Raw genomic sequence first — 26035 nt, forward strand, 5'->3', positions numbered from 1 at the left:
ATCTTCATCAATCATCAATCACGAGGCTGGCTATCTGCATGACCGTCACCATTGTAACGGAGACGTGACCAAAACGTGGGGCGTGTACCTCATTCCCGATTGAGGCACAAAAAGCAAGATACACATACATGATTGATGATTTAAGTCACTGGAGCACGGGCATGAATAGCCCACAAAGCAAGCTTCACATGGAACGCTGCTCTTAAGGGGGTATTCATACTCGTGCCACCTCACGAGTGATTTAAATATTCATCAATTAATGGAACCCTTGCGGCAAAATGATGCGATGTGAAGTTAGTTGAGTGACACGAGGGTGACAAGAGAAGGTATCCATACAATAAATGGCATACCCCACAGTGCGACAACCCAACCAAAACGTCGCATTTAGACCTAGACTCTACCCAAGGCCAAAAATTGTCGTACCAGAAAATGGTAGCGGCTCGCGGAATTGACATACTGTCCTCTGGTAGGTTTTGGGTCCTCTGGTAGGTTAGGATAAGGACACTTTAGTGCGACAGTTTCTTGACGTTGGGAAACCTTAGGAGGACGGGCGGGATGCGAACAGGTCGGTCATTGGTGCAGCTTCATGCACTCAATATGAAGGAGTGGTAGTAAGAACAAATCCACAAGGGCCATGACGAGGATTCGAACCTGCGAAGTTCAGTAGAACTTCGATTTCAACCCTTTTAACCCTGTCGTAGCTCAGTCGATTAAGGCAGTGTCTGGGATGCTCCCGGACGCAGGTTCGAATCCTCGTCACGGCCCTTGTGGATTTGTTCATTTGATGCATCACGTTAGTGTGATCTCTGTGTGTAATGGTAGCAAGAGTGGGAGAGGGCAGCCCGTTCTCCTAAGGTCTCCCGACTATCAACATCAGAGGCCCGAGACTGTTCAACACTCTTCCACTAAACATAAGGGACATAACTGGCCGACCCCTCACAGTGTTCAAGAGAACTGGATAAGCATTTCCAAATGATATCTGATCACCCACGTTGTGATTCGCACGTTAGGCTGCGAGCAGCCGCGTCCAACAGCCTGGTTGACCAGTCCAGCAACCAGGAGGCCTGGTCGACGACCGGGCCGCGCGGACGCTAAGCCCCGGAAGTACCTCAAGGTAGGACCTTAATTCAACATCTACACCCAACAGGGTTCCTGCATTTCCTACCATGTCTTTCACTAATATGTTATTTTATCGTGCAAATTTGGGACGAGCACCTCCAATACCTTCCAACTATACTGCTGGACACTGCTACAAGCAGTCTTGACATAGAAATTCCAGCCAGACTGATCAGGCATCATTTGGAGGCGTTTATCAAGTCCATCTTCAACACCATAAGAGGTCGGTTTGTTATGCTCTTTAAATATACACAGAGAGTGTTCAAGAGCCTTGGACTAAGTGTTTATTTTATTAAAGCATTAAAGTTAAACTTTCCAATTACTTTGCAATGGGTGATATTATGTACATTATGAGACCTAAGATGTTCAACATTCAAGAGGTCAAATCGTCAATTATTATTATTATTATTCACATTCAAAGACCTTATTAATAAAAGTTTGTACATTAATGACTTAAGTTTGCGTACATGCTGAACATTAATTGCCGGAATACCTGGATTACTAACGACCATTTTTAAATTTAAAAAAATATACTGCCAAGGTTTAACATTCACATTATAGCGGTGGAGAGAGTACCAAGTAGGGAGGGAGTTGGGCTGCAAGCCCTACGAAGTTACACTCCCTTTGTTACCTACTCTAGCCGGGTCATGGTTAGTGGCCACCTGGGGCCCACCACCACACCAGTGGCCACCTGGGGCCACCACCACACCAGTGGCCACCTGGGGCCACCACCACACCAGTGGCCACCTGGGGCCGCCACCACACCAGTGGCCACCTGGGGCCCGCTACCACACCACCAGTGGCCACCTGGGGCCACCACCACACCAGTGGCCACCTGGGGCCCGCTACCACACCACCAGTGGCCACCTGGGGCCCGCTACCACACCACCAGTGGCCACCTGGGGCCACCACCACACCAGTGGCCACCTGGGGCCCGCTACCACACCACCAGTGGCCACCTGGGGCCACCACCACACCAGTGGCCACCTGGGGCCCGCTACCACACCACCAGTGGCCACCTGGGGCCCGCTACCACACCACCAGTGGCCACCTGGGGCCCGCTACCACACCACCAGTGGCCACCTGGGGCCCGCTACCACACCACCAGTGGCCACCTGGGGCCACCACCACACCAGTGGCCACCTGGGGCCCGCTACCACACCACCAGTGGCCACCTGGGGCCACCACCACACCAGTGGCCACCTGGGGCCCGCTACCACACCACCAGTGGCCACCTGGGCCCACCACCACACCAGTGGCCACCTGGGAGGCCCTATAGTCTTCCTGTACCCCGAGTCACAAGAGGTGGATGGAGGCAGTTTATAATGGCCAGTGATCCAAGGCGCGAGCGCGCTCCACTCTACCATTAGACTACTTCATATTGATCTTGCAATTCATCAAGCAAGCAAGCAAGCAAGCGCAAACATGCGCAGGTATTGCAAAGCAGTTAAGTTGTGCTCAAGTGTGCCCTAAATTTCTGCACCCTTCTCGTTGTCGAGCGTGGGCGCCGCCATGTAAATACATCACACAGCCAGCTATAAAAAAAGATACAACAGGTCTAGCTACAACATGTATTAATCCGTTTAATGTAGTAATAACCAAGCCCGGGCCTAGCCAAGACCAGTTGGCTCAGCATGTGACCACACTTGTAGCCACTCAGCTGAGCAGAAGCCAAGACACGCGCCGGGAAAGCTATGTTTCTGAATTCAAATCATGAGATCATTTTGACCCTGGCCTACTGATGGCCCCGGTACCCGCCGGCCTACTGATGGCCCGGTACCCGGCGGCCTACTGATGCCCCGGTACCCGCCGGCCTACTGATGCCCCGGTACCTGGCGGCCTACTGATGCCCCGGTACCTGGCGGCCTACTGATGCCCCGGTACCTGGCGGCCTACTGATGGCCCCGGTACCTGGCGGCCTACTGATGGCCCGGTACCTGGCGGCCTACTGATGCCCCGGTACCTGGCGGCCTACTGATGCCCCGGTACCTGGCGGCCTACTGATGCCCCGGTACCTGGCGGCCTACTGATGCCCCGGTACCTGGCGGCCTACTGATGCCCCGGTACCTGGCGGCCTACTGATGCCCCGGTACCTGGCGGCCTACTGATGCCCCGGTACCTGGCGGCCTACTGATGCCCCGGTACCTGGCGGCCTACTGATGCCCCGGTACCTGGCGGTCTACACCAATGATAATTAGTCCATCTTTATACACGTACATCTACACCAATTTTTGTACTTACATCTATAAAGAGACTTTCAGAGTTATCAAAGTTTTGTTGTCTCTTATCCATCAAGTTACTTAATTACCTGGTTGATACCTGGTTGATGGGGTTCTGGGAGTTCTTCTACTCCCCAAGCCCGGCCCGAGGCCAGGCTTGACTTGTGAGAGTTTGGTCCACCAGGCTGTTGCTTGGAGCGGCCCGCAGAACCACATACCCACCACAGCCCGGTTGATCCGGAACTTGTTGGAAAACAGTCCAGTTTTTTCTTGAAGATGTCCACGGTTGTTCCGGCAGTATATGAATATTATAATATGAATGAGTCTATGGAAATAAAAACATCTCATCAGGGCAAACATCACTTGCCGGGTTACCTTACCTTGAGGTGCTTCCGGGGCTTAGCGTCCCCGCGGCCCGGTCGTCGACCAAGGCTAATATGAAGATCGACTTGCTGGGAACACGAGAAAACAAAATTATTTTCTTCTAGAAATATTTTGGCGCAAGTCGATAGAAACTACCAAGTGACTAAGAATATGTTGACGAGGCCTCCTTTTTGTTACACACCCCCAGGAAGCAGCCCGTAGCAGCTGTAACTCCCAGGTACCTATTTACTGCTAGGTAACAGGGGCATAAGGGTGAAAAAAACATTTTGCCAATTTGTCTCCGCCTCCACCGGGAATCGAACCCAGAACCTAAGGACTACGAATCCGAAGCGCTGTCCACCCAGCTGTCAGGCGCCCTACTGCCCAACAACCATCATGGAGCCAAAACACACCACAGCACACTGTGGTGTGATGTGGTGGAGGCCGACTCCATACACAGTTTCAAATGTTGATATAACAGAACTCGAGAAGCTCGAACCTGTACACCAGTAGACTGACGGTCGAGACGCGGGACCAAAGAACCCAAGCTCAAGCCCCGCAAGCACAACTAGGCACGAACACACGCATGCGGTTTCTTAAGGAATTATTTCAGCGTGGTGCAAGCAGTTCCCCTCCGGGTCAGGTCACACGGGGATGGATCAGTAGCAAGCCCTCCTGCCTGGTAGAACCAGCAACCCAGTTGACAGGGGGGAGGGGGAAGAGACACAAGACAGGGGGTAAGGAACTTTAGTACAACGACTAAGAAACGTCACGAATCAGATACCTGGTTGATGGGGTTCTGGGAGTTGTTCTACTCCCCAAGCCCGGCCCGAGGCCAGACGGGAAAGACTGAAAACTTTATTAAAAAAACGAGTCGAGAAAAAATATATATTAGCTACGGTTCACAGCCCTTCCCCTTTAGTCTGTTTGGACACACTTGACTCTGGCAACCCGACCCGAGGACAGCCCTCTCCCGGCGATAGCCTGATCCACGAGGTTATTGGTGTTGGTGGCCCGGAACTTCTCACTACCCTAACACTCATCATCATGCACCACCTTCGGGAGATTCTGTAGGTTTCCAGAGACTACTTCTACCTGGCCTCCGGCACTAGTTGAGCCATTAATGGTGCAATGTGCACAGCCGTAGTCCGTCTGTGTTGACGATGTTCTGTACAACGATGGCTTATGGTAACCTTACTCCCTATTGGCAGAGGAAGAGAGAAAGAGGGAAAGAGAAAGAGAAAGAAAGAGAAAAAGAGAAAGAAAGAGAAAAAAAGAGGGAGGGAGAGAGAGAAAGAGAAAGAAAGAGAAAGAGAAAGAAAGAGAAAAAAAGAGGGAGGGAGAGAGAGAAAGAGGGAGAGAGAGAAAGAGGGAAAGAGAAGGAGAGGGAAAGAGGGAAAGAGAAGGAGAGGGAAAGAGGGAAAGAGAGAAAGAAAGAGAGGGGAAGGAAGAGGGAGCAGTAGGTGGAAGTAGTGGGTGGGGAGGACGGTGGCGAGCCAGTATTGATCTAGCGGCCGCAGGAGTCACACACCACCTGCCACCAACTCTCATATCCTCTCCCCCGCCCCGCCCCTATCCACACCCCCAACGTCCCCAACTGTCCTCCGCCCCTCCACCTACTCCTTCCCCATTCACCCCTTTAATAAGACTACGTCCTCCACTAATGGACACCCACCCCAGCCCCCTCCTTGTCTCCACAAGCTTGTACTAGACTCTTAAGTTGCACAATACTAGAGAACCGCCTCTCCCCCACCTACACCAGACCAACTTCCATAGTCGCAGCAAACTGCGTACAAGACTTCCAGATTTCCATCACCTACACCAACTGAAAGAAAACAGTTTTGGTCACAATGACGAATCCACAGCTGCTACGCCGGTTACTTTTCAACACTAATGAATATCTTTTAAACAAAAAAGGCCCCTGTTCAAGTGCTTACCCTCTCTCCCTGCCTCACACACACACACAAAAAAAAAAAAAAAAATAAAAAAAAAAGAGAGAGAGAGAGAGAGAGAGAGAGAGAGAGAGAGAGAGAGAGAGAGAGAGAGAGAGAGAGAGAGAGAGAGAGAGAGAGAGAGAGAGAGAGAGAGAGAGAGAGAGAGAGAGAGAGAGAGAGAGAGAGAGAGAGAGAGAGAGAGAGAGAGAGAGAGAGAGAGAGAGAGAGAGAGAGAGAGAGAGAGAGAGAGAGAGAGAGAGAGAGAGAGAGAGAGAGAGAGAGAGAGAGAGAGAGAGAGAGAGAGAGAGAGAGAGAGAGAGAGAGAGAGAGAGAGAGAGAGAGAGAGAGAGAGAGAGAGAGAGAGAGAGAGAGAGAGAGAGAGAGAGAGAGAGAGAGAGAGAGAGAGAGAGAGAGAGAGAGAGAGAGAGAGAGAGAGAGAGAGAGAGAGAGAGAGAGAGAGAGAGAGAGAGAGAGAGAGAGAGAGAGAGAGAGAGAGAGAGAGAGAGAGAGAGAGAGAGAGAGAGAGAGAGAGAGAGAGAGAGAGAGAGAGAGAGAGAGAGAGAGAGAGAGAGAGAGAGAGAGAGAGAGAGAGAGAGAGAGAGAGAGAGAGAGAGAGAGAGAGAGAGAGAGAGAGAGAGAGAGAGAGAGAGAGAGAGAGAGAGAGAGAGAGAGAGAGAGAGAGAGAGAGAGAGAGAGAGAGAGAGAGAGAGAGAGAGAGAGAGAGAGAGAGAGAGAGAGAGAGAGAGAGAGGAGAGAGAGAGAGAGAGAGAGAGAGAGAGAGAGAGAGAGAGAGAGAGAGAGAGAGAGAGAGAGAGAGAGAGAGAGAGAGAGAGAGAGAGAGAGAGAGAGAGAGAGGAGAGAGAGAGAGAGAGAGAGAGAGAGAGAGGAGAGAGAGAGAGAGAGAGAGAGAGGAGAGAGAGAGAGAGAGAGAGAGAGAGAGAGAGAGAGAGAGAGAGAGAGAGAGGAGAGAGAGAGAGAGAGAGAGGATGAGAGAGAGAGAGAGAGAGAGAGAGAGAGAGAGAGAGAGAGAGAGAGAGAGAGAGAGAGAGAGAGAGAGAGAGAGAGAGAGAGAGAGAGAGAGAGAGAGATGAGAGAGAGAGAGAGAGAGAGAGAGAGAGAGAGAGAGAGAGAGAGAGAGAGAGAGAGAGAGAGAGAGAGAGAGGAGAGAGAGAGAAACAGGTGGTGGTTGTTGTTGTTAAAGATTCGCTACCTGGAACAGTTCCAAGTAGCACGGGCTATGGTGAGCCCGTAGTCTAGGTGAAGGTACTCTAGTAGATAAGGGAGTACCTCAGCAACAGAAAACGGTCAGACACCTCAGAGTGGGGGAGATGTTGCCAGTAGAGTGCTCCAAGTGCCAGTTCTGGGGCCGACCACATTGGTTCATCTATGTGAACCACCGATGAGGCGATATAAGAGTCCTTCCTCTCAATGCAAAAATGATGAGGTTTAAATACAAAGACTACACGAAACTTTTAAAAGAGGACCTGTACACAATTAGAATATGGTCCCTCAAGTGGGCTGCTAGAAGTTAACTTTAGCAATGAAGCTATTCCAGTAAAGTAATGAAGCTGGGTACTGGAATAAGACAAAGACGGAGGTTCCCTATAAAGGCGTGATACTGACATTACCCTCAATACCACCAGAATTCCTCATCAAAAGAATTTCATCAGCTGCACATGGGAGGTTGGGTAATATAAGAACTGCCTGAAGGACTCTGAGCAATGAGGCACAATCTCTCTAGTTTATGTCAGACCAATTCAGTTATATGCAGAACAAGCGTCCTTATCTCAAACACGAAACAAGGCTTGAGAACGTTCAGAAGCTTGCCACCAGACTAGTCCCAGAGCTGAGAGGTATGAGCTACGAGAAAATGTTACAGGTGTTAAATCTCACGTTACTGGGAGAGAAGACATGATTACCACATACAAAATACTTATGGGAATAAACAGGGCAGAGACTGACAAACTATTTAGCGGGGGGGATAGTACACGTACATATGGAAGTACCCAAATGACACACACACACAATTTTTGTTCCGTGTCAGTAGTGAACAACTGGAATGCGCCAAGTGTTGAATGCAAAATCCACACACAGCTTTAAATGTAGATACAACAGAGCCAAATATGAACCCGATACGCCAGTCGATTAAAAGTCGAAACCCTGGGCCCAAGAGCTGAAGCTCGAGCCAACAGATACAGACAGGCGAGTACACACACTTGATAAAATAAAAGCTTACCCTTATGTAGGACTTGTGCACACACTCAGGAGACCATGTTGTGAACGTGCAGCCTACTGCGCCATGGAGGCCCTCGTGAAGAATACACACCTACCTTGAGGTGCTTCCGGGGCTTAGCGTCCCCGCGGCCCGGTCGTCGACCAGGCCTCCTGGTTGCTGGACTAATCAACCAGGCTGTTGGACACGTATGACGTATGAGTCACAGCCTGGTTGATCAGGTATCCTTTGGATGATACCATCACACCAACAATGTATTTCCCCAGAATTCCTCCACTACTAATGACCACCTGAATAAATCTAAATACGTCTCAGGGCTCCTTCATTATTATCCACTTCCACAAGAATAAATCTTAAGAAAACAAAATTCACCACATTTCCCCTTCGCTGTTAATGGTTTCCAGCAGAATAAATCTGAACAAATCTCAACCCTTACTTAAATAGGAATCTGGCTATAAAACTAATAATTTATGTAATTTTTTCTCCACCGGAATAAATTTAAAGTCGGAATTTGTTCACCAGAACACTTTTTAGCAGATTAATGTTAAAAGGCATCAGTCGAAGATCTTTACGGAAATCATTGATGTCTTCGCGCACAAAATTATTTTGATGGACACCGGCATGTTATTTTTCAAGATCTCTGCGATGTAAACTCCCTGAGGAAGAAAACCAACGTGACGCAGAGCAAGAACATTTGACGACGACGGGTGGAATACCTGGAGCAGTCCAGCAACCAGGAGGCCTGGTCGACGACCGGGCCGCGGGGACGCTAAGCCCCGGAAGCACCTCAAAGGTAACCTCAAGGTGCATATACCTGGAGAGGATTTCGGGAGTTGTTCTACTACCCGAACCCGGCTTGGGGCCAGGCACGACTTGTGATAACTTGGTCCAACAGACTGTTGCTTGAAGCGACCCACAGGCCCACATACCCACTACAACCACTTTCGATGGTGGTACTTTTGATGGTGGTGACGACGACGGCGCTGGAGCCCTGGAATAAACACTTGGAGGCAACAAGAAGGAACCAAGTACTCACCAGTGACGGGCGCCTCAATATCGATCATGGTCTTCTCCTGACGAAGAAGGGCGGCTCCCTCGTTGATGATGCGAAGGGCCGCCGCCTCGTCGATGCGGCCCTCCAGGATGAAGTGGTTCTTCAGCCACTCGAACTTGGGCTTGCCCGTCTTGGGATCGAACACTTCTGTACATGTTAACTTATGTGACGGTGGGAACGGCACACCTGTAACGAGAAGAATAGCACCATCACTACAAGAACACACATGTTGCTTGAGAGGAACACACACGGGGGGGGGGGGGGGGAGAGAGAGAAAGGGGGGAGGAGAGGCGCAAGCAGGCAGGCAGGCAGGCAACACACTGAACGTTATCGCAAATGATCGCGATCTGAAATATCTGACAAAAAGTACAATAATGTGGCTTGTAGTCCAAGATTACATAATCTATCCAGTCGCCCCATGAACACCAATCAATAATTTTACTAAATTAGTCGCTTTAAAAAGGGTACCTGATCCATATTCGGGTCACAGTAGACCACAATGCTGTCTGCGAGAATACACAGTTCGTCAAATACATTATATTTATGAAGCTCTCTTCTTGCCCCTTCCTCTGATTACTATCCGTGACTAAATTAAATATGAGCTAGAAGAATATCATGAACTCCCTCCACATCGTCTTCTGGAGACAGTCTTCAAGCTAGCGGAAACACTTCAATTTTGAGCTGGCGTCATTCGCGTGATAACTGGTGCCCCGCAGTAAGCTTTTGGAAAAGTTAATGATATTCCACACACATCCTCCACGAAAGATCTTTTTTACCAAGCTGTTTTTCATTGAAGGGAAAACAGACGCGTCACAATAACGTGGCTGAAGAAATGATGACCAAACCCCACCTCAAGAAGATGGAGAAGCGCCGACGTTTCGGTCCGTCCTGGATCATTACCAAGTCGTGTGATAGTCTTTCAAGGAACAGCCTTCAGGGTGCTGCTTGATACCTGGTTGATGGGGTTCTGGGAGGTCTTCTACTCCCCAAGCCCGGCCCGAGGCCAGGCTCGACTTGTGAGAGTTTGGTCCACCAAGCTGTTGCTTGTGCTCGTTGTTGCCCCTGGACAACCAATCCCACGTCCCTGGCACCTCTACCTGGATGGGATTCCGGGGGTGGTTCTGTTCCCCAAGCCCGACCCCTCGACTTACGAGAGCTTGGTCCAACAGGCTGTTGCTTGGAGCGCTTGCAGACGCACATATCTAACACAGAATGATTGGTCCAGCACCTCTCTCTGACATCACGACATTGATTCACAAACCCTCACGGTCAGAACTCTTTGTATTACAACGGCTCTTAGGAGGCCTACAGGGAGACGAGTCTTTGAACTCTTCATTCAAAACTTATTTCGTAGGCAGGTAAAAGTTTTAAGCTTCGGGTCGTAGTTCACCAGTCAAGAGTGAAGGCAAGATTTCAAAACCTGTTGCTCGACACAGCTCCATCAATGGAAGGGCCAATCTCGTATGAGAAATCTTATCAGCTGATGTTTGTAAACAATGATCACACACACACACACACACACACACACACACATGAGAGAGAGGCGGGACCAAAGCGCCAAAGCTCAACCCCCACAAGCACAACTAGGCAAGTACACACCAGGAGCTCGGGCGGGCGGGCTGGCGAGCAAGCATTTAGTTTTGAGCTTTACTCAGGAATTAAGTATAATTGGTTGTTTGGTCAAGCCAGCGTGTTGAAGTACAATTGTTGATTGACTATCTGATACTTTTACTTTCATAGAAATATAGTAATTGCGAGCCAGACACAGTGCATTTATATCCTGCATGACTGGCCCGCCGGCGAAGGCATCTTGGCGCCAACCAGGGGCTGTATATATAGTAAACTTGTGTCTTATGTCGTGCTGTGAGTGCTCCGTCGTCACCTTAGCCCGCTGGGGGGCGTCCTTACGGGTTTCCGTGCTGGTAAACTGTTCCTGAATACCGACGTAGCCGCCATGGAGGAAGATAAGGTGGGACAACTCTTAAGTGATCACGTAACCGCTTCGTGAATCCTCCAGAGCAGCAGCTAGCTCGCACGGCAACCTCTTCCAGGCATACGTGGCTCCCTTCATCAATGGGGCTACCTTGGATCGTCCGTAACATCCGCTACTAAATTAACAATCGACTTGAGAATGGTCCAGGACGGACCGAAACGTCGTCGTCCCTTCACCTTCTAGTGTGTGGTCTGGTCAACATACTTTAGCCACGTTATTGTGACTCCTCGCCTGCGTAACTATAGGCATATACCCCCTCTCCATGGCGCTATATCCGGATTCGCCTCCTGCATCTTTAAGAGCGAGTACGGACGAGTGTATACCAACGCACCCACCCACCCACACCCACACACGGGAGTTATGTAAGCGCTTGCTTACAAGGAATTCCATGTTTGCGTGCGGAACGTGGGCATGTTGGCATCGTCGCTCGTGAGAGGAGTTGAGGCATGTTACCAGAGTATGTGGCGAGACAGGGAAGCAGGGGAGAAGAAAGGCCTGTTAGGTCACACTTGTTAGAAACATTAGAGCATTTCAGCATCTACTGTGAAAGGGAAAAGTCAACAGCAACAAAGTCAGGACTCTGGCTCATGTTGGGTAGGTTGTTATCAGAGCTGTGTTGACAAGACGGCGTCTGTGTAGAGTAGAAGCAGGAAAGATTATTTTAGAAGAAGACCAATCAATAAGATGATAAGAATCCCTAACATGACAGAAGAGAGCATTGTGTCTGCAGACTTAGACACAAAAGAAGTGTTGTCAGTCAGTCAGTCAGTCTCAGACACTCAGACAGACAGACAGACAGACAGACACACACACACACACACACACACACACACACACACACACACATACATACACACACACAACAGCAACAAAGTCAGGACTCTGGCTCATGTTGGGTCAGGTCACTGACTGAGTGACCCCACAGAGATATTAGAAAGAACTTTTTTAGTGTCAGAGTGGTTGACAAATGGAATGCATTAGGGGGTGATGTGGTGGAGGCTGACTCCATACACAGTTTCAAGTGTAGATATGACAGAGCCCGATAGGCTCAGGAATCTGTACACCTGTTGATTGACGGTTGAGAGGCGGGACCAAAGAGCCAGAGCTCAACCCCCGCAAACACAACTAGGTGAGTACAACTAGGTGAGTACACACACACACACACACACACACACACACACACACACACACACACCCCGCTCCTGTGCCAGGTAAGTTCACTACCGGCTCCCCGTGCCCCCTCCCCCCCCCCCCCAACCCACCAAACAACATGCAACAGTCACTAACGAATGACACAATATATAGCTGCTAATACCCATAATCACCAACAATGTACAAGGCAGTCACCGTTACACCGCCTGTTATTATTAGTGACAGTAATGCCGCCCCCAACAATCTGTAGATTACAGTCGGTGACCCCATAAATATATGGCGCAGGTGGTGACCCCAAAGCCCCGGCTGCACAAGAAGAAAAAGAAACTTGTATACTAGCCGCCTCCCCTCGTCCCAAAGCATCGAAGGCCGTAATAAAAATTAGACAAGAAGAAAATATCACCTGATGAAAATACAAGGAAGCCATGTTTGCTTATATTACCAGAGAAGGAGTGACGCAAGACTCTTCAAGTTTCTTCAACATATAATTTCTATCTTGTTTTTTTCTTGAGTAAGGAACACGATTCTGCAATTCACCCGTCCGCTCCCCTCCCCCCCATCATCATCTCTTCTCTCTCTCTCCATCCCACACACGGCATAGGGGCCTCGCAGCCGAGTGGATAGCACTCGGGGGTCGTAGTCCTAAAGGCCTGGGTTCGATTCTCATGCCTCTTAGTTCTGTGACTAGCCTAGTGGCATACCTGAACTTTTTCCAGCTCCGTCTTGTGCTTGACAAGGTACGGGCTCCATGCTGGAGCCACATACTCCAGGATTGGTCTTACATATGTGGTATACAAGGTTCTGAATGATTCCTTACACAGGTTCCTGAAGGCAGTCCTGATGTTAGCAAGCCTTGCATACGCCGCAGATGTCATTCTTTTTATACAGGCTTCAGGAGACAGGTTTGGTGTGATATCAACTCCTAGATCTTTGTGTTGTGATCTTAGATATGTATGTGTGCATGCGCTTTAGAGAAATTTATGTAGTAGTCATAATAAGAGAAATAATAAATTGGTTAGAAAGGCGGGGTCCAAGATCTAACAGCACTTCTACAGGCACAAATAGTACAAAAAAACACGTATGTGTACACACGTATGTACGTGTGTATACACACGTAAGTACGTGTATACACACATGTACGTGCGCGTGCGTGTATGTCTTCGTCCTCGTTTTTATAGGCAAAAGATACCTGGTACCGCCGGCCAGCAATCTCCCCCCCCCCCACCCTGGCGTCGTGCAAAGATGATGTCTCACAGAGACGTGTAACGTGCACGACATCACCAAAGTATAGGGTGTGGCGGGTGGCACAAAGCAGGGAAGGGGAGAGGCGGGAGGAGGAGGAGGAGAGAGAATTTCTGGAGTCCGTAAAGGCTGCTGCTGTTGCTCTCTCCAGGTCCGCCTGGAGCCAGGTCATGGCACTAACCAGATATTTAACCACAGCGTTGCTAAGAAGTAACGCCAGACTAATCCGCCACTTTCAGCAGCGAGGTTCCCGATGTCATCCGAGGCTCCGGGCAATATTTTTATATTTGGTAGGAGGTGGAGGATGAAGAGGCACATGTCACTGCTATTCCCGCAGTGTGTTCACCGTGTATAAGCGTCTCTACTCCCCTTCCATATATATATTTTTTTTTTTGAGATATATACAAGAGTTGTTACATGGTTGTACAGCCACTAGTACGCGTAGCGTTTCGGGCAGGTCCCTGGAATACGATCCCCGCCGCGAAGAATCGTTTTTTCATCCAAGTACACATTTTACTGTTGCGTTAAACAGAGGCTACAGTTAAGGATTTGCGCCCAGTAAATCCTCCCCGGCCAGGATACGAACCCATGACATAGCGCTCGCGGAACGCCAGGCGAGTGTCTTACCACTACACCACGGAGACTTAAGTATGTTTTACTGTGCACATTTAGGACCTGACCCAGTACCGTCCATGTATGCTCTGATTTCTTCTTCATTCCATAATAAATTGATTTGAGACTGTCCCGGTAATTTAGACGATTTAATGCGTGTTCGCGCAACACGTTCTCAACATTCCTTTTATCTCAGAAGTCTCCTGCTTTGAAAGGTGAAATGAATATCGAACAGTACTTAAGCTGGGACTATCAAGAGGTTCGGAAATCATTGTAGTGGCACCTCTTTATTTGAACGTTCACATAATCCACCTTATCGTTCCTTAGTTTGGCTCACTAAACGAAAGGTCGTCCAACATTATTATTTCTAGAGTCTACAATTCAACATTGAAAATTATGTTTCCCGTTAAGAAGCGAAGACAACCTTTCGTCATAGCATGCAATTCGCCCACACCAACAGGTGGGATTTCCCAGGAATTGGGGAGAATGACTAAAAATATAGCCTGGTTACCTGGTTGATGGGTTTCTGGGAGTAGTTCTACTCCCAAAGCCCGGCCCGAGGCCAGGCTTGACTTGTGAGACTTTGGTCCACCAGGCTGTTGCTTGCAGCGGCCCGCAGGCCCACATACCCACCACAGCCCGTTAGTAATAACGGTGTAAGTTAACAACGTTTGTAATAGCGTTGTAACAACGAAGCCAATAGCGCTGTTAGAAGGGATAAAAATGAAGGAAAACATTTTCACCAACTGTATCCAGGACCTTCAGAACAAGGAAAAATGCACTACTCTTCATCAGTGTAAACAAGCCTTCAAGGCCGGCCTGGAATCGGCTATCCCCCGGCTGATAGCCGATTCATATCATATCTTTTGTATCTTTCATTGACACAAGGCTTAAATCTTTCAGTCTTGCATCTACATTTTCCTCCAGTCACGTTTATGCTCGACAAGAAGACGGTCCCAGTGATACCTTAGCAAAGATTGAGGAGGAAGTAGTCTATCCCTTGTAGTAACTGATTTACGTGTATCAGGAACAAGATGGGACCTAGCACTAACCCCAATGCAGTTCTGCTGGTGACCTATGTCTTAGGTACTCCATCTGTTCTTGGTGGATCCTGATTCCTCTTACTCCAGGCCATATTATATGAAGCAAGATTCGTCGTCTGGGAACCCATGCTGGTATTGCGTCACACACACACACACACACACACACACACACACACACTTCTCTCCAGAAGTTTCACTATGGTTGTGTAGCGTGCACTTTGTTGTGGTACAAGATGCATGGGTGTTTTGAGTGGTGTACATCTATGGTGTACCTTGTGTACCTGGTGTACATCTATGGTGTACCTGGTGTACATCTATGGTGTACCTGGTGTACATCTATGGTGTACCTGGTGTACTATGGTGTACTATGGTGTACCTGGTGTACATCTATGGTGTACCTGGTGTACTATGGTGTACCTGGTGTACATCTATGGTGTACCTGGTGTACATCTATGGTGTACCTGGTGTACATCTATGGTGTACCTGGTGTACATCTATGGTGTACCTGGTGTACATCTATGGTGTACCTGGTGTACATCTATGGTGTACCTGGTGTACATCTATGGTGTACCTGGTGTACATCTATGGTGTACCTGGTGTACATCTATGGTGTACCTGGTGTACATCTATGGTGTACCTGGTGTACATCTATGGTGTACCTGGTGTACATCTATGGTGTACCTGGTGTACATCTATGGTGTACCTGGTGTACATCTATGGTGTACCTGGTGTACATCTATGGTGTACCTGGTGTACATCTATGGTGTACCTGGTGTCATGATACTGCACGTTCATGATGCGTGTCAAGCGTCAAATTAGCGAGGTTTAACCTTATAATTGGCATGCACAACCACCCTAACCAAACTTACTCCTCGTGCCCTCCAATCCCATGTTATGTAGGCTTGCATTACGCACGAAATACAGGTTTGTTTAGCCCGTGTTGCGCGCGCACCTCTTACTATCACAAATCATCCCTTAATTAGCAGAGACTCTGGAATTCCCCCCCCCCTCCCCAAGCCCGAACCCCCCTCTCTAAACGACGCATGCAGGCTAGCCAAGAGAGTGGACTGTGTCGACATTAGATAATGAAGGGACGACGTTTCGGTCCGTCCTGGACCATTCTCAAGTCGATTGTCAATCACAATCGACTTGAGAATGGTCCAGGACGGACCGAAACGTCGTCGTCGTCGTCCCTTCACCTTCTAGTGTGTGGTCTGGTCAACATACTTCAGCCACGTTTATTGTGACTCCCCGCCTGAGTGTTGAGTGTACTAGACGGGGGCGTCACAACACTCCTCCTCCCTGCTGCCAACCACCGTGTTATTGACCAACTGTGTTACTAAGGAACACACACCCAACACGACACTAGCGCCACAGCACGTTCTCACCCGCGTTCCCAAAGCCAAGAAAAATTGTCGTACTAAATTGCCGTATCCTAACCTACCAGAGGATCTTCTTGAGGTTATCTTGAGATGATTTCGGGGCTTTAGTGTCCCTGCGGCCCGGTCCTCGACCAGGCCTCCACCCCCAGGAAGCAGCCCGTGACAGCTGACTAACACCCAGGTACCAATTTTACTGCTAGGTAACAGGGGACATAGGGTGAAAGAAACTCTGCCCATTGTTTCTCGCCGGCGCCTGGGATCGAACCCGGGTGGTTGGCAGGATCCACGAACAGACAACTGGCCATTATGTCATTTTCGGGAGATGTTACTATTTTCTAGCAAGCCGGTTTCTGGCCTTGAGTAGAGTATACGTCAAAATGTGACGTGTTATTAGGAGGGCGGGCGGTACTCGAAACCCTCCCCCGTCTAGGAGGGCGGGCGGTACTCGAACCCTCCCCCGTCTAGGAGGGCGGCCGGTACTCGAACCCTCCCCCGTCTAGGAGGGCGGGCGGTACTCGAACCCTCCCCCGTCTAGGAGGGCGGGCGGTACTCGAACCCTCCCCCGTCTAGGAGGGCGGGCGGTACTCGAACCCTCCCCCGTCTAGGAGGGCGGGCGGTACTCGAACCCTCCCCCGTCTAGGAGGGCGGGCGGTACTCGAACCCTCCCCCGTCTAGGAGGGCGGGCGGTACTCGAACCCTCCCCCGTCTCTGGCACCGGGACAAAAACCAACAAACCCCATGAATTATAAACAAGAAATTCTACAAAATCAGAAGCCATTAATTATAATTAGAGGGCAAGATCACATGTGCATGAAGAGAGGGGAAGGGTGCGCACATTAAAACTCCTGGGGTGCATGGAGAAGCCCCCTGGCCCTGCTGCTGGCGGGTCCTGAGCAGTGTACACGGACCCTCTCTACTGCCACCCCCACCTCATAATTACAGGTGGGGTCCGCCGCCAGGTACACACCCAGCAAACCTCAACACGTCCCCCTCACACAACCCAAAACTCCTCACCACCAACACATCACAACAAAGAACCTACCTGGTTGATGGGGTTCTGGGAGTTCTTCTACTCCCCCAGCCCGGCCCGAGGCCAGGCTCGACTTTTGAGAGTTTGGTCCACTAGGCTGTTGTTTGGAGTGGCCCGCAGGCCCACATACCCACCACAGCCCGGTTGGTAGGGCACTCCTTGGAGGAGTGCCTTGCCTGCAGGCCCACATACTCACGACAGCCCGGTTGGTAAGGCACTCCTTGGAGGAGTGCCTTGCCTGCAGGCCCACATACGACAGCCCGGTTAGTAAGGCACTCCTTGGAGGAGTGCCTTACCAACGATAACAGCGTAAATTTTACCACACATCTATGTAAAACAACACAAGTCCCACACCCTTACAATGACCACAAGGTGATCACAGCGGGTGTCTATGGCTCTTAAAAAGACTGGTCTGTGTAATACAGTACTACTAGAGCGAGAAATTTACAATATAGGCCGGGGGAACACTACCATGTGCAGGCGATGAGTCACAATAACGTGGCTAAAGTATGTTGACCAGACCACACACTAGAAGGTGAAGGGACGACGACGTTTCAGTCCGTCCTGGACCATTCTCAAGTCGATTGTGCACTACCATAAATGGGTTTGAGGAAACGCTTTACGATTCGGATGTTCTTCAGACGTCAATTCTAGAACGGTTTTCTTCCTACTGAACATTATCTCTATTCCCTAGATAGAAGTTAAAACTTATTTTTGTCAACAACTACCACACGAAGAGATTGTAACAACAATAAATGTAGAATTACTCCACTCACGGTTTATAAGCAATAAACATTCCTTTATAATTGATAAAACGTTCTTCATATCTACAAAGGATGATACGAAGTTGTTATTCATATTTTCGTGTATGACTGATACGAGGATGATAAGGTTACGGTTGGACTATCATGGTAGGTCAAGGGTTGGTGGGGGGGGGGGGGGGGTTACGTTACCTTGAGGTTACCTTGAGGTGCTTCCGGGGCATACCATCCCCGCGGCCCGGTCGTCGACCAGGCCTTGTGAGGTTGTTCAGAGCTCTTCACTGAACTGATGATGATGTAGCTGCACTAGTTTGGTTCACTGTTAGTCTTACACGTTAAAAAGCTGCAGATAAACACGCTGTCGTTTGTGTAGATACTGATTACCAAGTGAGCACTTGGCTACACCTGGTTGATACCTGGTTGATGGGGTTCTGGGAGTTCTTCTACTCCCCAAGCCCGGCCCGAGGCCAGGCTCGACTTGTGTCTTTACCACCTTTACACACAGTCATCACACTAACGTGATGCATCAAATGAACAAATCCACAAGGGCGGTGACGAGGATTTGTTCACTTTACCACCTTATTTGCAAAATAAATGTACAAAATGCGCCCAGAGGGGAAACTGCAAACTCAAATTCCATGGACATTTCTCCCCCCCCCCCCTTAGGGTTGAACCGAATATATTGTGTAGGTGTGGAGTGTGATCTACCAGAAGTGTGTGTGTGAGCCGCACATCACGAGATCACGAAACTCGCACACTGTTGAGACACAAATTACTACTAGGCAGTACGATTCACTAGTACCAGAGTACGATTCACTTAGTACCAGAGTACGATTTACTTACAGGGGCTTAGAGGACATAACCGGGCTGTAGTTGATGGTTAAAGCAGCCTGTAGGTCCACACAACAGCCTGTTGGACCAAGCTCTCAAGTCAAGCCTGGCCCCTGACCGAGCTTGGGAAGTAGAAGAATTCCCAGAACTCCATCCAGGTACAGTTCAAATGTTCGACTGACTGAATGTGGGCAGTCAAAGGAATTTTGCACATTTACTACTTGGATTAGTTTGTTTCCGTTGAAAGGGGGTGTTTACAATACCGTTCTGCGCTCACAAGGAAGCACCAGTGCTCTAAAGATTATCAGTAGCAGAACATTCTTTATTTTTGAAGATGTTGATGCCCATCCCATCATTTTACCAACCCATGTGCAGGCGACGAGTCACAATAGCGTGGCTAAAGTATGCTAACCAGACCACACACTAGAAGGTGAAGGGCCTAGTGGACCAAACTCTCACAAGTCAAGCCTGGCCTCGGGCCGGGCTTGGGGAGTAGAAGAACTCCCAGAACCCCATCAACCAGGTAAGGGACGACGACGACGTTTCGGTCCGTCCTGAACCATTCTCAAGTCGATTGACCAACCCATCCTCCAACAATGATAGAACTTATAGCTAATATAGATGGACCGAGCAAAATATTGACTGCTGCACTCAAGTTCAGGCAAGGCGCTACTGGAGTTTTAAAAGGACATAAACATTGACCACTAACCACGAACATTTATATTCAGTAGGCTTGGCGGATCGTCGAATTATTCATGTCTTAATTTAAAATTACTATTCGTCTATTGTGCCTACAGCCAAACGTGCCAGTGTAGCACGTCCCAATATGCTCCAGCCACACGTACGTGCATTGTTCGTACCCTGAACCCTCCTCCCCCCCCCTCCTTGCGTGCCGCCACACCCACACCTCCCCCCACACCCCAACACCAGCCCCCCCCCCCCGCCCCTCACGTATATAGTAATCAAAAAGTTGCCAACGGTTGATTTCCCAGGCATAAGACCTTTACCTGGGTTGTTGAAATCTATACACATAAATGGAAGGTCAACGTCTTTGCACAGCCGCTAAGAGTTTAATAATGCTTGATGCTAGGGCAACTGTTCTTTTTCCCTCGTCACACTCTTCTCTCACATTCTTTATGAATATGGAGCAGCATGCATTAGGCCTGGAGCACGGGAAATGAACTGTAGTATTGCATCTCAACAAATCTATTGCATATGACGCGTATATGTTTCATTCGTAAACGGAGCAATGTTCTTTAAACAAAACGATCAAAATTGTGGCTGTGGTGGGTATGTGGGCCTGCGGGCCGCTCCAAGCAACAGCCTGGTGGACCAAACTCTCACAAGTCAAGCCTGGCCTCAGGCCGGGCTTGGGGAGTAGAAGAACTCCCAGAACCCCATCAACCAGGTATGTGGTATCTTTCGGCTTGCTGAACATGGATTCAATATCCTAGAATTTCTCTCATTTATCCCTTGTGGAGTTTGACTTTGCATATGTGTAGGCATTTGTGTAGTGAGAAACAGGATAATGATCTTAGTTTGATCATTACCCTGATCAACTTAACTTTGATCTTAGTTTAAATATCTTAGTTTGTGGACAGACTGAGCGTCTAATATTTCCACATCCTGATACAAGTTAGCTATTACCCCATTATCACTATTAGCTATTTAGCTAATAGCTATTACCATTACACACTACCCCCCTATCTCAATGCCTTCAAAACCTGCTACAGTAATCACCCCCTCGGCTTCCACCAACAATAACTATGGCCACTCGATGCGAGACCAATATCCAGGGAAGACTTTAAACCCCAACCAACCAGGAGGCCGTGCAGGAAATGCCACCCTGGTCTATGTTAGGCAGCTCTACCTCATTTATCTTCGTCGCTACTCTGATTTTAAAGGTGCAGGTGCAGTTTGCCTTCACTGCTAGTTTGTGGGAAACTTGCACCAAAAACGGGTATCGTTTTGACTATTAATAATGCATTTGGGCGAGATGAACACCCCATGTCTTGAGTGGCGTTCTACGAGGGGGTATTTTGTTAATATATTAAAACGTTGTGGGGGTTTGAAGTAGAGGGAACACGCGTTGAGGTCGGAACCTCATCCCGACACACGGCTATAGTTAACCTCTGACCTTTACCCAATAACCTCCTCCTCCTCTATACCCCTCCCCTCTTGACTCACACAATGCCCGCCACTCCCAGGCTAGCTTCCCACTCCGGCAATTACAGTTGCATTGCAACACTCAACGCAATACCAGCAGCCGGCATTGTCGGTCATAATTTGAAGAGCTTCAAGCATGGTGTGGGATAAAGAATAGGGTCAGCACAACACTATGTCACACGTCATCCTCGTGTTCAGTTACTATAAGAACAAAGGCAACTGCAGAAGACCTATTGGTCCATACGAGGCAGCTCCTTTCTATAACCCCCCAATTCCACTCATATACATGTCCAACCCGCGCTTGAAACAATCGAGGGGACCCCACCACCACCACGTTACGCGGTAATTGGTTCCACAAATCAACAACCCTGTTACCGAACCAGTATTTACCCAAGTCTATATGTGAGTAGGATGGTGTAACCATGTGTACCATCCTACACATTGACACATTGAACAAAGATATCAAAGTAAAATAGTACCAAATTTTACTAAGAGTCTTGAAAAAATAAAGTTAAAAACCAAACTTAAATATTCCTAGGTCTAGTAGCGCACATACATGTACTATACGAGGGCTCTGATACCGTGTTTTAGGTCTAGAATGGTTTATATTGGATTTTATTAACATAAAAACCTTTTCCGGTTCGTTCAAATTCAACGATCTCAAATACCTGGTTGATGGGATTCTGGGAGTTCTACTCCAAGCCCGGCCTTAGGCCAGGCTTGACTTGTGAGAGTTTGGTTATCTTCTTGAGGTTATCTTGAGATGATTTCGGGGCTTTGGTGTCCCCGCGGCCCGGTCCTCGACCTGGCCTCCACCCCCAGGAAGCAGCCCGTGACAGCTGACTAACACCCAGGTACCTATTTTACTGCTAGGTAACAGGGGCATAGGGTGAGAGAAACTCTGCCCATTGTTTCTCGCCGGTGCCCGGGATCGAACCCGGGACCACAGGATCACAAGTCCAGCGTGCTGTCCGCTCGGCCGACCGGCAGCCTTGGTCAACCAGGCTGTTGCTTGGAGCGGCCCGCAGGCCCACATATCCACCACAGCCCGGTTGGACCGGCACTCCTTGGAGGAATAAATCTAGTTTCCGCTTGAAGATGTCCTCTTGAAGATGTTACTTTCTAATTGATAAATAGGTCAATATTGCACGATGGTGCACACAAGTTACTGTAAGTACTGTCTAAACAGGAGAATGTACAGACAAAGAGCCTGTCATACATAAAAGGATGCTAAAGGTCTTGTCACTGCAAGTACGTTTATTGACAATATGATACCTCTCAAAAGAACAATAGATTAGGCTACTTCTATCCTCCTGTCGTCCCTTGAATGATCATAGCTCACGTCAAGCCGATAACACTGTCCGGGATAGGGGTAGGGAAGGGGGAGAGAGGTGAGAGATGGGTGGATGAGGGGATAGGTGGACGGGTTATCTTGAGATGATTTCAGGCTTGTCCCCCCGCGGCCCGGTCCTCGACCAGGCCTCCACCCCCAGGAAGCAGCCCGTGACAGCTGACTAACACCCAGGTACCTATTTTACTGCTAGGTAACAGGGGGATAGGGCGAAAAAAACTCCCCATTGTTTCTCGCCGGCGCCCTGGTCGAATCCGGGACCACAGGATCACAAGTCCAGCGTGCTGTCCGCTCGGCCGACAGGCTCCCTCCCAGGGAGGGGGGGGGGAGAGAGGGGTCCCAACACAAGTTACGTGATTCGTTAATAATTCCATCGTCGTGAATGCTGACCCGTGGCACTGAACCCTCTAAATGTTCAAGGTACGCATTTACATTTTCGAAAGCTCTCACTGCTCGCTTGTAAACCTTAAACGTATATTAATACTAGAAATGTCATGTGTGTGCGTGTAGATTTTAGAACGTAGAAATGTGTGCATATAGAATTAGTGTGCGTGTGCGCATGTAGAAATAGAACGTAGAAATCTTAACTATTGAGTTGGACAATTTAATTTTTTTTTCTTCATTGTGCACCCCATACCCATCCCGTGGGCGGTGGTGTAAAGGATTACAGAGGCACATAATCGGTTCAGGAACTGAACCATCTAGTTCGTTTAGCTAAGCAAATAATCTTTTGACGCTAGTTACACCATTATTAATGTTAAATTTACAGGTACACATTCTCATAAATACATGTACATATATACATACATATTTAATCACCTCCACAAATACACACATCAATAATCTTTTGTATCAAGTGATTCAACAAGAGGCTGGACAAACCGGAAAACTTGTTTTTTTACTTGTGTTGATTTGACAAACTAACTTAACCTAACCTTCCTAGGCTTAATACACGACATATGAGGCTTAATACACGATATATGAGGCTTAATACACGATATATGAGGCTTAATACACGATATATGAGGCTTAATACACGACATATGAGGCTTAATACACGATATATGAGGCTTAATACACGATATATGAGGCTTAATACACGATATATGAGGCTTAATACACGATATATGAGGCTTAATACACGATATATGAGGCTTAATACACGATATATGAGGCTTAATACACGATATATGAGGCTTAATATAGTACAAGTGCGCGCTATACTAAGCCTGGGACTATTTAAGTATGTTTTAGCTTTATTTTCACAGAATTCCTTACTAGTCAGTATACTACTATCTAAAAGCTAAGTACCTACGAATTCCGACTATTGACGATAGTCACAATACGTACTATCCTAAATAGGAGGATGGGTTGCAGCATTCACACCTTCTGGTGTGGTATAGACCCATATATGTTCATCTTTCGGGCCTAATTTTACAATGTCTGCTAGACTGACGGTCAGACCCACGGTAATAGCGTCTCTGGCCTAACAAGATTAAAAGTTTATAACTAGATGAAACTCTTAGTCTTTCTCCTATCCTTCGACTGGAAGAGGAGCTTCATACATGTCCTACGGGTATGGAGTCAGTGGGGATATGGGAGGCAGAGAGGCTAGGGAGTACGTCTTGCTACAATAACCTCAAAGGTTACAAGTATCTGAAAAAGTCAAATGTCAGCTAAGGTAGTGTCGGGAGATACCTGGTGTGGGAGGGGATTGGGGTAGTGGGGATTGGGGCAGTGGGGATTGGGGCAGTGGGGATTGGGGCAGTGGGGATTGGGGCAGTGGGGATTGGGGCAGTGGGGATTGGGGCAGTGGGGATTGGGGCAGTGGGGATTGGGGCAGTGGGGATTGGGCCAGAGGGGATTGGGCCAGAGGGGATTGGGCCAGAGGGGATTGGGCCAGAGGGGATTGGGCCAGAGGCTCAATGTTACCATGTGCGTCGCAGGAGCACTCGGCTGTCAGTTGCAGAAGTGGTGGTGTTTAAGATGCAAGTAGCACGGGCTATGGTGAGCCCGTAGTGGACTTACCCGACACAGGAGCGGGGCTGTAACTGTGTACAGAGGCGAGCCAGGGAGGGATTATATAGCTGCCTTGCAACATGGCATCATACATTTGCTCTTTATTGTATTAGCAGGTTGTGTTTCAGCTCCTGGGGTCTCGCTCACACACAACATAGACAAAGCAGGAGCGGGGAAACTGGCCAGATTGTTTCTAAGGCTATAAAAAGAGGCATTTGCTGTATCCTCACACAAAACAAAGCTGGGTTAACCGAGTCAGATTTGAGAACCTCTGAGAAATATGCAAGGAAATGGAAAAGTTATAACAGTGCGAAGAGGAATTACGTGGGTTAGAGGATTGAAGGGAAGGTGAGCGGAAGACAGCAGGGAAGGCGTGCAAGGGGGGCTCCCTAGGATAAGCCACCAATCCTTTAAAAGCTGCTCCAAAAACTCTTGACTACCTCTCAGGGTTCACATCATTCTTCCCCATTTCCCCGAGCCCCCCGAGTGCTACACCCCGAACCCACCTTCCCTGGCCCAGAGTGTTACGCCCCCATCCCCCCAAACCCTACTATTTCCCCTCACCCCCAGGGGCTGTTGGTCCCCGGGAAGCTACACAAGGTAGATAAGATAGACCCCGGTCTCTGACCTACACCAACAGCACCGCTCCTGTGCCAGGTAAGTCCACTACGGGCTCACCATAGCCCGTGCTATTTGCCCCGCTCCTGTGCCAGGTAAGTTAGGGCTCACCATAGCCCGTGCTACTTGGAACTTGCTCCGAGTAGCTGAATCTATATCTTCTTCATCTCTGACCAGCAGTTACAACCCCGCTCCTGGACCAGGTAAGTCCACTACGGGCTCACCATAGCCCGTGCTACTTGGGAACTTTCGTTCTAAGTAGCTGAATCTAAAGCACCATCTCTGACCAAGCCTCCTGATTGGTGGTCAGGGCAACAAGGCTGTTCGACGTGTCTGATCGCAGTCTGACGCATGACTTACAGCCTGGTTGATCAGGGTATCATTTGAAGGTACTTATCACGTTCTGTTTTGAATTCAGAGGTCGACCAGTTATGCCCCTTATGTTGCGTAGAGGAATAGTCTTTAAGTCTTGGCTCTTTAATATTGATGAAGTTCTCTCAGCGTATCTATTTCACCTCTGATTTTCAACCGGGCCATTTTGCACATCCTGCCATGCCTTCTGGTCTCGTGTGATGTCATTTCTCTTGAAAGAAATTGTATATAACATTTGCGTTTTGCTTGTCTTTCACAGTGATCTAGTAGTTGTGAGAGGCAGACATGCCCTGTTCTGAAACCATATTGTCCAGGTGCAGGCGATGAGTCACAACGTGGCTAAAGTATGTTGACCAGACCACACTAGAAAGTGAAGGGACGACGACGTTTCGGTCCATCCTGGACCATTCTCAAGTCGATCGACTTAAGAATGGTCCAGGACGGACCGAAACGTCATCGTCCCTGCACCTTCTAGTATGTGGTCTGGTCAACATATTGTCCAGGGTTATGTAACTGTTGTGATGTGTTTTGTGATCTTATTAGT

The 26035-nt window shown here is 48.7% G+C and overlaps 1 protein-coding gene across 4 annotated transcripts in view; it reads right to left on the bottom strand.

Moving 5' to 3' along the window:
• LOC138353124 (serine/threonine-protein phosphatase 2B catalytic subunit 2-like) overlaps nt 1–26035 on the bottom strand; it is a 163571-nt gene that overhangs the window by 22739 nt on the left and 114797 nt on the right. For all 4 annotated transcript variants that reach the window (XM_069305926.1, XM_069305925.1, XM_069305923.1 and 1 more), the window contains one exon: nt 8902–9105. In XM_069305926.1, the coding sequence (XP_069162027.1) occupies nt 8902–9105 (204 nt within the window). The remainder of the gene's footprint in view (nt 1–8901; nt 9106–26035) is intronic.

This window comes from Procambarus clarkii, chromosome 56, assembly GCF_040958095.1.
Source record: "Procambarus clarkii isolate CNS0578487 chromosome 56, FALCON_Pclarkii_2.0, whole genome shotgun sequence".
NCBI lineage: Eukaryota > Metazoa > Arthropoda > Malacostraca > Decapoda > Cambaridae > Procambarus > Procambarus clarkii.